The sequence below is a fragment of the Heptranchias perlo genome, chromosome 28 (genome assembly GCF_035084215.1).
Source record: "Heptranchias perlo isolate sHepPer1 chromosome 28, sHepPer1.hap1, whole genome shotgun sequence".
Taxonomy (NCBI): Eukaryota; Metazoa; Chordata; class Chondrichthyes; order Hexanchiformes; family Hexanchidae; genus Heptranchias; species Heptranchias perlo.
The window spans coordinates 41385770-41398419 of NC_090352.1; the positions used below are offsets into that span (position 1 = coordinate 41385770).

Here is a 12650-nt window from a genome sequence, read left to right on the forward strand (position 1 = left end):
CGATCAGATCACCCCTTAACCTTCGAAACTCTCCAGAATACAACTCCAATTTGTGTAATCTCTCCTCGTAACTTAGCCCTTGAAGTCCGGGTACCATTCTATTAAACCTACGCTGCACTCCCTCCAAGGCCAATATGTCCTTCCGATGGTGCGGTGCCCAGAACTGCTCACGGTACTCCAGGTGCGGTCTAACCAGGGTTTTGTATAGCTGCAGCATAACTTCTGCCCCCTTCTACTCCAGTCCTCCAGATATAAAGGCCAACATTCCATTAGCCTTCTGTTGTGCCTTTGTTTAAGAAGGGCGGCAGGGAAAAGCCTGGGAACTACAGACCAGTGAGCCTGACATCTGTAGTGGGTAAGTTGTTAGAGGGTATTCTGAGGGACAGGATCTACAGGCATTTGGAGAGGCAGGGACTAATTAGGAACAGTCAGCATGGTTTTGTGAGAGGAAAATCATGTCTCACGAATTTGATTGAGTTTTTTGAAGGGGTAACCAAGAAGATAGATGAGGGCTGTGCAGTAGACGTGGTCTACATGGACTTCAGCAAAGCATTTGACAAGGTACCGCATGGTAGGTTGTTACATAAGGTTAAATCTCATGGGATCCAAGGTGAGGTAGCCAATTGGATACAAAATTGGCTTGACGACAGAAGACAGAGGGTGGTTGTCGAGGGTTGTTTTTCAAACTGGATGCCCGTGTCCAGCGGTGTGCCTCAGGGATCGGTGCTGGGTCCGCTGTTATTTGTTATTTATATTAATGATTTGGATGAGAATTTAGGAGGCATGGTTAGTAAGTTTGCAGATGACACCAAGATTGGTGGCATTGTGGACAGTGAAGAAGGTTATCTAGGATTGCAACGGGATCTTGATAAATTGGGCCAGTGGGCCGATGAATGGCAGATGGAGTTTAATTTAGATAAATGTGAGGTGATGCATTTTGGTAGATCGAATCGGGCCAGGACCTACTCCGTTAATGGTAGGGCGTTGGGGAGAGTTATCGAACAAAGAGATCTAGGAGTACAGATTCATAGCTCCTTGAAAGTGGAGTCACAGGTGGATAGGGTGGTGAAGAAGGCATTCAGCATGCTTGGTTTCATTGGTCAGAACATTGAATGCAGGAGTTGGGATGTCTTGTTGAAGTTGTACAGGGCATTGGTGAGGCCACACTTGGAGTACTGTGTACAGTTCTGGTCACCCTATTATAGAAAGGATATTATTAAACTAGAAAGAGTGCAGAAAAGATTTACTAGGATGCTACCGGGACTTGATGGTTTGACTTACAGGGAGAGGTTAGACAGACTGGGACTTTATTCCCTGGAGAGTAGGAGGTTAAGGGGTGATCTTATAGAAGTCTATAAAATAATGAGGGGCATAGATAAGGTCGATAGTCAAAATCTTTTCCCAAAGGTAGGGGAGTCTATAACGAGGGGGCACAGATTTAAGGTGAGAGGGGAGAGATACAAAAGGATCCAGAGGGGCAATTTTTTCACTCAAAGGGTGGTGAGTGTCTGGAACGAGCTGCCAGAGGCAGTAGTAGAGGCGGGTACAATTTTCTCTTTTAAAAAGCATTTGGACAGTTACATGGGGAAGATGGGTATCGAGGGATATGGGCCAAGTGCAGGCAATTGGGACTAGCTTAGTGGTATAAACTGGGCGACATGGACATGTTGGGCCGAAGGGCCTGTTTCCATGTTGTAACTTCTATGATTCTATGATTCTATGATTATTTTCTGCACCTGTTCATGACACTTCAATGATCTATGTACCTGAACCCCTAAGTCCCTTTGGACATCCACTGTTTTTAACTTTTTACCATTTATAAAGTATCCTGTTCTATCCTTTTTTGATCCAAAGTGGATGACCTCACATTTGTCTACATTGAATTCCATTTGCCACAGTTCAGCCCATTCACCTAATCTATCAATATCACGTTGTAATTTTATGTTTTCATCTACACTGCTTACAATGCCACCAATCTTTGTGGAGATGCCGGTGATGGACTGGGGTTGACAAATGCAAGGAATCTTACAACACCAGGTTATAGTCCAACTGTTTTATTTGAAAATCACAAGCTTTCGGAGGCTTTCTCCTTCGCCAAACTTGGATATGAGACTTTCTATGCCTTCATCTAAGTCGTTAATAAATATTGTGAATAATTGAGGCCCCAAGACAGATCCCTGCGGGACTCCACTTGTCACATCCTGCCAATGTGAGTACCTTCCCATTATCCCTACTCTCTGTCGCCTTTCGCTCAGCCAACTTCCTAACCAAGTCCGTACTTTTCCCTCGATTCCATGGGCTTCTATCTTAGCTAACAGTTTCTTATGTGGGACCTTATCAAATGCCTTCTGGAAGTCCATATAAATAACATCCATTGACATTCCCCTGTCCACTACTTTAGTCACCTCTTCAAAAAATTCAATCAGGTTTGTCAGGCACGACCTACCTTTCACAAATCCATGCTGGCTCTCTCTGATTAACTGAAAATTCTCGAGGTGTTCAGTCACCCTATCCTTAATTATAGACTCCAGCATTTTCCCCACAACAGATGTTAGGCTAACTGGTCTATAATTCCCCGGTTTCCCTCTCTCTCCTTTCTTAAAAAGTGGAGTGACATGTGCAATTTTCCAATCTAGAGGGACAGTTCCTGAATCTAGAGAACTTTGAAAGATTATAGCGAGGAACACGGTCCTATTTACACATCAGGGCAACCTCCTGTAGAAAGTCTTTAACAAGGCACCACACAGGGGATCAATGGAGAAGATTAAGGTATGGAATTAGGGGAACGATAGAGAATTGGAGTCAAATCTGATTAGAAGCGAGGAAACACTAGGAGTTAATGACAGTTTCTCAGAGTGATTGGAGGTGAGTAATGATGTACCATAGGGTTCTGTTCTGGGCTGCTTCTGTTCACTGTGTACATCAATGATTTGGATATGGGTCTAGATGGGTAAGGGATGTAGTAAATAATTCTGAGAACCAAAGGAAGCTGCAAGGGATATTGATAAGATGGTAGAATGAGTAAGAAGGAGTCAGATGGAATTCAATGTCAGTAAATGTGAGATGGTACAATTATAATTTGAAGTATAATTATATACTCTGAATGAGGGAAGCTGGGTGATTTGGAAGAGCAGTGGGATTTGTGGGTTCAAGTTCAGGGCGAGAGTCACTGTACTGCCCCCAACAGCCCCGAGACACGAAGAGTCACTGTACTGTCCCCAACAGCACTGGGACATGGAGAGTCACTGTACTGTCCCCAACAGCCCCGAGACAGGGAGAGTCACTACTGTCCCCAACAGCAATGGGACAGGGAGAGAGTCACTACTGTCCCCAACAGCCCGAAACCAGGAGAGCAACTGAATTGTCCCCAACAGCACTGGGACAGGGAGAGAGTCACTGTACTGTCTCCAATAGCCCCGAGACAGGGAGAGTTGTTATTCAGACTTCTAATGTTGATTTTATATATTGTTTTATTTGGTCGACTTGAGTGAAAGAATTTCTTGTGTCTTGGTTAAAGCTGAAGTTAGCGTTGGGAATAACAGCAACAACAACAGTGGGAATAACGGCCACAACAAGGACTTGGAAGAAGATGAAGAACTGTCAGGTAAAATTATCAGGTTTTTTTCTTAGATCTGCAAAAATTAGCTTTGTTACATTAAAAAAAAGTTGAAGCAGTGATATAGAATGCAAGGTTGTGGGGATCATGGCGTAAATCGGTATCCGCCTCATAGCATTTGCAAGCAAGTCTGTCAGTAGCAATGATCATCATACTTTCTCAAATATTCCCGCATCTTAATCAGGTGCAAGGTCCAGATGCAAAACTCTACTGCCTTCCTAAAGCTCAACTTGGCCGTATCCTGAGGATAGGAAATAGGAAAGGAATTCTTTAACTAGGACCTCTTTTGTTTTCCATTTTTGTAAATGTTTTGGACATAGGATGAAGTTTGCTGATGATACAAATCAGGAGACATGGCAAACTGAGGAGGAATGCAAGAAATTTCAGGAGGGCATTGGCAGGTTAGCAATGTGGCAGCCAGGTGGCAAATGCAGTTCAGTGCAGATAAATGTGATGATGTACATTTTGAGAAAGAGAACAATGAAAGGGCATATACCCTACATGGTAAAACCCTTTTCAGAGTGGAGGAGCTGAGAGATCTTTAAAGGTGAGAGTCCAGGTAGAAAAGGCCATAAAAAGTAAATAGGAATTGGGATTTTATTCCTAGTGCATTGAATATAAATAATGTTAAATTTGTACAAGACATTGATTGGGCTAAAGTTGGAATATTGCATAGTTCTGGGCAGGCAATCATAGAAAGGATACTGGAATTTGGAAAGGCTACAGTGAAGATTCACTAGAATGATCCCAGGAATGAGATTAAGAAGAAAGGTTTGAAAAATTGGGCCTTTTTGATTGTAACAGAAAAGGATAAGAGTGGATCTAATAAAAAGTTACAAAATTAAGACAGGTTTTAAGATGATAAATAGCAAAAAATTGTTTCCTTTGATATGTGGATCAGTAACAAGGAGACAGAGACTCAGGATTATCATTGAAAGATCAAGGAAGCAGAAACTCAGGGTTACCATTGAAAGATCAAGGAAGTTGGGCGGGATTGCCCTCGCCTGCATTCATTCTTACCTATCCAGTCGTAGCTAGAGAATCACCTGCAATAGCTTCTCTTCCCGCTCCTGCACGGTTACATCTGGGCCCCCTCCTATTTCTCATCTACATGCTGCCCCTTGGCGACATCATCCGAAAACACAACATCAGGTTCCACATGTACACTAACGGCACCCAGCTTTACATCACCACCACCTCCTTCAACTCTTCCACTGGCTCTGATTTGACACACTGCTTGTCCGACATCCACTACTGGATGAGCAAAAATTTCCTCCAACTAAATATTAGGAAGACTGAAGCCGTTGCCTTCGGTCCCCGCCACAAACTCTGTTCCCTAGCCACCGACTCATTCCTCTCCCTGGCCACTGTCTGAAGCAGACCGTTCGCAACCTTGGCATCCTATTTGACCCCGAGATGAGCTTCCGACCACATATCCGGTCCGTCACCAAGACCGCCAACTTCCACCTCCATAACATCACTTGTCTCCACCTCTGCCTCAGCTCATCTACTGCTGAAACCCTCATCCATGCCTTTGTTACCTCCAGACTTGACTATTACAATGCTCTCCTGGCCGGCCTCCCATCATCCATCCTCTGTAAACTTGAGTTCATCTGAAACTCTGCTGCCTGTATCCTAACTCGCACCCAGCCTCGATCACCCATCACCCCTGTGCTCGCTGACTTACATTGGCTCCTGGTCTGGGAACACCTCGAATTTAATATTCTCATCCTTGTTTTCAAATCTCTCTATGGTCTCGCCCCCTCCCTATCTCTGTAACTTCCTCCAGCTCTACAACCTTCCGAGAACTCTGCGTTCCTCCAATTCTGGCCTCTTGTGCATTCCCCACTTCCTTTGCCCCACCATTGGCAGCCGCGCCTTCAGCCATCTAAGCCCTAAGCTTTGGAATTCCTTCCCTAAACTTCTCTGTCTCTCAACCTCTCCTCCTTTAAGTCGCTGCTTAAAACCTACCTCTTTGACCAAGCTTTTGGTCACCTGCCCTAACTTCTCTTTCTTTGGCTCGGTTTCACATCTTAATTGAAAACGCTCCTGTGAAGCACCTTGGGATGTTTTACTGTGTTAAAGGTGCTATATAAATGCAAGTTGTTCTCGCACAGAATTATTAGAACATGGAATCCTTCACCACAAATGGCTACTGAGGCAGAGGCTGTGACATAATTTAAAAGGGAATTGGATAAGTATTTGAAAAGGAAGAATAGAAAAGGTGAGGGAAATGGAATTAGTTGACAGTTCCAATTTCAGAGCGAGCACCAGCAACAGGCATGATAGGATGAATGGTCTGCTTCTGTGCTGTAAAGTCTATGGTTCTATGAATTGATGTGATTGTAACTGCCCACCTTCTCTTCTGCTTGTAGATACAGAAATAGTTATCATATATAAAATTATTTTAATAGTTTCTTAGTATTAATACGTACACTTACATTATATTGCCTTCTCCAGTTTCATTCTGATAAGCTACTCCTACCTTTTCTGCACTAAATGTAGATTACAGTTCCACAGGCACTGGTGACCCAAGTGGCCATTCTTCATGTGTAAGCCTGGACTGCGAGTGGATAGTTCACCAGCACAGGACATCACAACTGGACTCAATCCTGTTCTCACCCGGCATGCAGACTGCGGGATAGCGTCACTGGCACTGGAGCAGGAGCCATGCGCAGTTTCCCCCCTCCTTAGTTCAGGGATGCTGAGGCCAATTGTATCACCTATTGTCACACTGTGAAGCGCCGTGGGAAGTTTTACTACATTAAAGACAACGATATAAATGCAAGTTGTTGTTACGTTTGCATTTATTGCCCATAGTTTCCTGTTCTTCCTGCAGGGGAAGGAACTATGGGAGAAGGAGGTTTAATAAATTAAGGAACTGGCAAAAGTCATACTGTTGTAGTTGCTGCTGTCAAAAAGCCTTAATGGGGCTTTGCAGAGAAGGAAGATAGTTCCATTCTTGATAGTGTTGCACACAGTTCACATGAACAAAAATTGTTTAAAATAGGAAATAAAACACATGTGAGGAATTTGTTGTTTGCATAAAGACTCCAGTACTGACTATAACACAGTTATCATAATTTCAGGAAAAACCAAGCAAAGCAACAAGAACAGTAACAACAACAACAACAATGAGAATGAAGAGGAAGATGATGAATTCCCAGGTAATAGACCAATAATTAACCTCAGGCTGCCAGCTGCTCCTAGCAGGTTCATAGGGGCCAGTCGTTGTTTCACATTTTCAGTAAATGTTCCGTGAGCAGAAGCAAGTACTTACAATTACAAATGTTAGCAGTGGCTTTATTACTGTAAAATTAATCCTGTGCAGCTAAAGAAGCAAAAAACAATCTATATATTGCAAATTTTATGTATATATGCATTTCTTTTTGTCACTATTTTTGATAACTCTTTTATATCTGGTGTAACAATAGAAACCCTTTCTGATCTGCGCTGGATATTGTATCTTTTGCACATGCCCTCACATGAATTTTTCCAATGTTGCACGAGAATCTCTTTATTGAGAGAGATGGATACTATTTGCGGCGGATACTATTTGTTAAGCTGCTTTATTTTACAAACAATAAGTGAATGTTGAGAGTGACAATTGTAATCAAATCTCACCTTGTTTCCCCCGATCTACATATTTCTTTGAAAAACAAGAAAAATAATCAAAATATGCCACACCATCCATATTAGCGAACTCACTCAACTTTTCCTGTCCAGCCTTCTGATATTAACTGGCTCTGGGTTTCGGATGAGCAAGTCTTCCCTCACTAGGCTGGGCTTTCTTTCTACCTGGGTGACTGACTGCCACCTGCCCCTTCTTTCCTTTACTTCTCTGTGTATTCACATGAAGTGCAAGGGCAGGGCCTCCAACTCTTGCTCTGTTCAGGAATTTGCCAGTAGGCCTTCCAACCAACCAACTATCCCCCTCTTCCAAGAATATATTCTCAGCAGACACTTCGTGATGGGCTCGCATGAAAAGAATTACTCTCACCATAATAGTTACTAATATTGAATCGGGGACAGGGACTCGATAAAATTAACATAAGTAAAGCAACAGTAATGAAGAAAATCATAGCACTAAAGAGTGACAAATCCCCAGGACCAGATGGTTTCCATTCCAAGGTTTTAAAGGAAGTAGGTGAGCACATTGCGGATGCCCTAACTATAATCTTTCGAAGTTCCCGAGATTCAGGAACTGTCCCTCTAGATTGGAAAATTGCACATGTCACTCCACTTTTTAAGAAAGGAGAGAGAGGGAAACCGGGGAATTATAGACCAGTTAGCCTAACATCTGTTGTGGGGAAAATGCTGGAGTCTATAATTAAGGATAGCGTGACTGAACACCTCGAGAATTTTCAGTGAATCAGAGAGAGCCAGCATGGATTTGTGAAAGGTAGGTCGTGCCTGACAAACCTGATTGAATTTTTTGAAGAGGTGACTAAAGTAGTGGACAGGGGAATGTCAATGGATGTTATTTATATGGACTTCCAGAAGGCATTTGATAAGGTCCCACGTAAGAGACTGTTAGCTAAGATAGAAGCCCATGGAATCGAGGGAAAAGTACGGACTTGGTTAGGAAGTTGGCTGAGCGAAAGGCGACAGAGAGTAGGGATAATGGGAAGGTACTCACATTGGCAGGATGTGACTAGTGGAGACCCGCAGGGATCTGTCTTGGGGCCTCAATTATTCATAATATTTATTAACGACTTAGATGAAGGCATAGAAAGTCTCATATCTAAGTTTGCCGATGACACAAAGATTGGTGGCATTGTAAGCAGTGTAGATGAAAACATAAAATTACAAAGCGATTTGATGGATTAGGTGAATGGGCAAAACTGTGGCAAATGGAATTCAATGCAGACAAATGTGAGGTCATCCACTTTGGATCAAAAAAGGATAGAACAGGATACTTTCTAAATGGTAAAAAGTTAAAAACAGTGGATGTCCAAAGGAACTTAGGGGTACATAGATCATTGAAGTGTCATGAACAGGTGCAGAAAATAATCAATAAGGCTAATGGAATGCTGGCCTTTATATCTAGACGACTGGAGTACAAGGGGGCAGAAATTATGCTGCAGCTATACAAAACCCTGGTTAGACCGCACCTGGAGTACTGTGAGCGGTTCTGGGCATCGCACCTTCGGAAGGATATTGTGGCCTTGGAGGGAGTGCAGCGTAGGTTTACTAGAATGATACCTGGACTTCAAGGGTTAAGTTACGAGGTGAGATTACACAAATTGGGGTTGTAATCTCTCGAGTTTCGAAGGTTAAGGGGTGATCTGATCGAAGTTTATAAGATATTAAGGAGAACAGATAGGGTGGATAGAGAGAAACTATTTCCGCTGGTTGGGGATTATAGGAGTAGGGGGCACAGTCTAAAAATTAAAGCCAGACCTTTCAGGAGCGAGATTAGAAAACATTTCTACACACAAAGGGTGGTAGAAGTTTGGAACTCTCTTCCGCAAACGGCAATTGATAGTAGCTCAATTGCTAAATTTAAATGTGAGATAGATAGCTTTTTGTCAACCAAAGGTATTAAGGGATATGGGCCAAAGGCAGGTATATGGAGTTAGATCACAGATTAGCCATGATCTTATCAAATGGCGGAGCAGGCACGAGAGGCTGAATGGCCTACTCCTGTTCCTATGTCTTAGGCCATCGGAGATGAGCCAACGAATAGTTAAAAGGCCTGGTGGTTGTTGACAACAATAAGGATCATTGGCTCATTAACACATCAACAACAACAACTTGCATTTAATGTAGTAAAACATCCCAAGGCACTTCACAGGAGCGTAATCGGACAAAATTTGACACCAAGCCACATAAATAGATATTAGCACAGGTGATCAACAGCTTGGTCAAAGAGGTCGGTTTTAAGGAATGCCTTAAAAGAGGAGAGGGAGGTCGAGAGGCGGAGAGGTTTAAGGAGGGAATTCCAGAGCTTAGGGCCTAGGCTGCTGAAGGCATGGCCACCATGAGGCGATGAAAATTAGGGATGCACAAAAGGCCAGAATTGGAGGAACGCAGAGATCTCGGGAAGGTTGGAGGAGGTTACAGAGATAGGGAGGGGCAAGGCCATGGAGGGATTTGAACATGAGGATGAGAACTTTAAAATCAAAGCTTTTTGGACCAGGAGCCAATGTAGGTCAGCGAGCACGGGGATGATGGGTGAACAGGACTTGGTATGAATTAGGATATAGAATCATAGAATCATAGAAGTTACAACATGGAAACAGGCCCTTCGGCCCAACATGTCCATGTCGCCCAGTTTATACCACTAAGCTAGTCCCAATTGCCTGCACTTGGCCCATATCCCTCGATACCCATCTTCCCCATGTAACTGTCCAAATGCTTTTTAAAAGACAAAATTGTACCCGCCTCTACTACTGCCTCTGGCAGCTCGTTCCAGACACTCACCACCCTTTGAGTGAAAAAATTGCCCCTCTGGATCCTTTTGTATCTCTCCCCTCTCACCTTAAATCTGTGCCCCCTCGTTATAGACTCCCCTACCTTTGGGAAAAGATTTTGACTATCGACCTTATCTATGCCCCTCATTATTTTATAGACTTCTATAAGATCACCCCTTAACCTCCTACTCTCCAGGGAATAAAGTCCCAGTCTGTCTAACCTCTCCCTGTAAGTCAAACCATCAAGTCCCGGTAGCATCCTAGTAAATCTTTTCTGCACTCTTTCTAGTTTAATAATATCCTTTCTATAATAGGGTGACCAGAACTGTACACAGTACTCCAAGTGTGGCCTCACCAATGCCCTGTACAACTTCAACAAGACATCCCAACTCCTGCATTCAATGTTCTGACCAATGAAACCAAGCATGCTGAATGCCTTCTTCACCACCCTATCCACCTGTGACTCCACTTTCAAGGAGCTATGAATCTGTACTCCTCGATCTCTTTGTTCTATAACTCTCCCCAACGCCCTACCATTAACGGAGTAGGTCCTGGCCCGATTCGATCTACCAAAATGCATCACCTCACATTTATCTAAATTAAACTCCATCTGCCATTCATCGGCCCACTGGCCCAATTTATCAAGATCCCGTTGCAATCCTAGATAACCTTCTTCAGGGCAGCAGAGTTTTGGATGAGCTGATGTTTATGGTGGGTGGGTACCACATGTGTAAAACCAAACCTTGGGGACTCTTGGGGACAGTTTCCATTATCCACCCATTATGTTGGGATGATGGAAGTTGGTGGTAACTTAAAGCCTAGTGTAGGTAAAGCTGGAACTCAGCTGGCTAGATGGTAACTGTACCCAAGTATCATCAAATCCTGTCTAAAGTGGCTTCACACCCGAGAGTCTGAAAATAGGATATGATGCTTCTCAGAGCTGAGCTAAGGTGATGCATGGTTGATTTCATTATTACTGATGTAATATTTGTGTTTCTGTAGGCACAGAGATTGCAATAGTTCTGGATGGATCAGGAAGCATTGATGCAGCTGATTTCCAAAAGGCAAAAGACTTCATTATAAACATAACAAAAAACATTTGGAAAAGATGCATCGAGGTAAATGACGAAAGCTATGAGAAGGATTGGAATCTTTCAGGAAATTGGGCCAGTAGATGGCAATTGTAATTCAAAGCAGATAAATATAAAATGCTTACTATGAAGGAACCAAAATAGGGACCAGGTATTAAATGGATCAGTGGCGCACTATGCTGATCAGGAAAATAATTTGTAGAAAGATCATTTAAACCATCAGGCCCATGTTTTGTGGTTGTAAAAAGGGCAAATATGGTTGCATTGACAGAGGGACAGAATAGAAATATAAAGAGATGACTGATAACAGCTATCAGGTGCTGTGTTTGCCAGCCCATTCACCCTGTGGTTCCTAAGAGCGCAGGATGTGGACCCCACTCCTTGATGCCCCTTTGTTTCTGTGCCAGTTAAAACTGCAGAAGTGAGGAATTTACTTCACTTAAAATCACAGGAGGTTGTGAAGCTAACAATGTCAATTACTAACAAATGATGGACTGCTGGATGAATTAAATTTGTTTTGGGGGCTGAGATTAATCATTCTGAAAAATTGTCATCAACTCTAATTTTTCAGCTGTTGTAAGGGATTGTATTTTACACAAATGGTGTTGAGATGGTCTTATTGCAGTGGGGCTGATATTGTTTCCTTCGCTCTCAGATTTAAATAAACTGTTCTTACAATTCACATCTATAATATTCTGTTCTTTAACTACTGAGCACTGAATTTCAACATACATCCCGTGTGGAGCCTGTTCCTGATGGCTCCCTGATGGGTCTGAAGATATGAAATGGATTGTCTCCACAGGCCAAGAGAAATAAGCTTACATGAAAACTAACTCCTGTTTGACAAGGTTGTTTATAAATGATCTTATTAGCTTAAGCCATATGGGGAATAATAATTTCCAAAATTTTGGGCGGTCACACAAACTAACGTTTAATTTCTGTTGACAGTGTGAATTTGCCCTGGTGCAGTATGGTGAGGAAATTAAGACAATATTTGATCTGAAGGACAGTCGCCAAATGAGTTCAAGAATTATCTCAATTGTAAGAAATATGCCACAATTGGGTAAAATCACAAAGACTGCTTCAGCGATACAACATGTTCTGTGAGTATTAAATACTCTGGCATTGTCACTTTATTGCATTATCTCTCGCCGCTAAATATATGTGTCGATTAGTGGTTCAGGAACCAATTAGTTCAGTAACCTTTCTGTTGCCCTTCCCCCTCCTGTTTATGTCCATTTTCATCCTGCATCTTATACAGTGCATCAAACATCTTTCTGTACATATGAAGTGCTATAGGATTGTAAATTAGAATCGTAGAATCATACAACACAGAAGGAGCATTCGGCCCATTGTGCCTGTGCCAGCTTTGAAAGAGCTATCGAATTAGCCCCACTCCCCTGTTCTTTCCCCATAGCCCTGCAAATTTTTCCTTTTCAAGTATATATCCAATTCCCTTTTGAAAGTTGCCACTGAATCTGATTCCACCACCTTTTCAGGCAGTGCATTCCAGATTGTAACAATTCG

The 12650-nt window shown here is 42.7% G+C and overlaps 1 protein-coding gene across 1 annotated transcript in view; it reads left to right on the forward strand.

Annotated features, from left to right (window-relative positions):
- LOC137299218 (integrin alpha-E-like) overlaps positions 1-12650 on the forward strand; it is a 223693-nt gene that overhangs the window by 53636 nt on the left and 157407 nt on the right. The window contains exons 6-9 of the mRNA XM_067967881.1: positions 3518-3604; positions 6706-6783; positions 11035-11150; positions 12072-12226. Of these exons, the coding sequence (XP_067823982.1) occupies positions 3518-3604; positions 6706-6783; positions 11035-11150; positions 12072-12226 (436 nt within the window). The remainder of the gene's footprint in view (positions 1-3517; positions 3605-6705; positions 6784-11034; positions 11151-12071; positions 12227-12650) is intronic.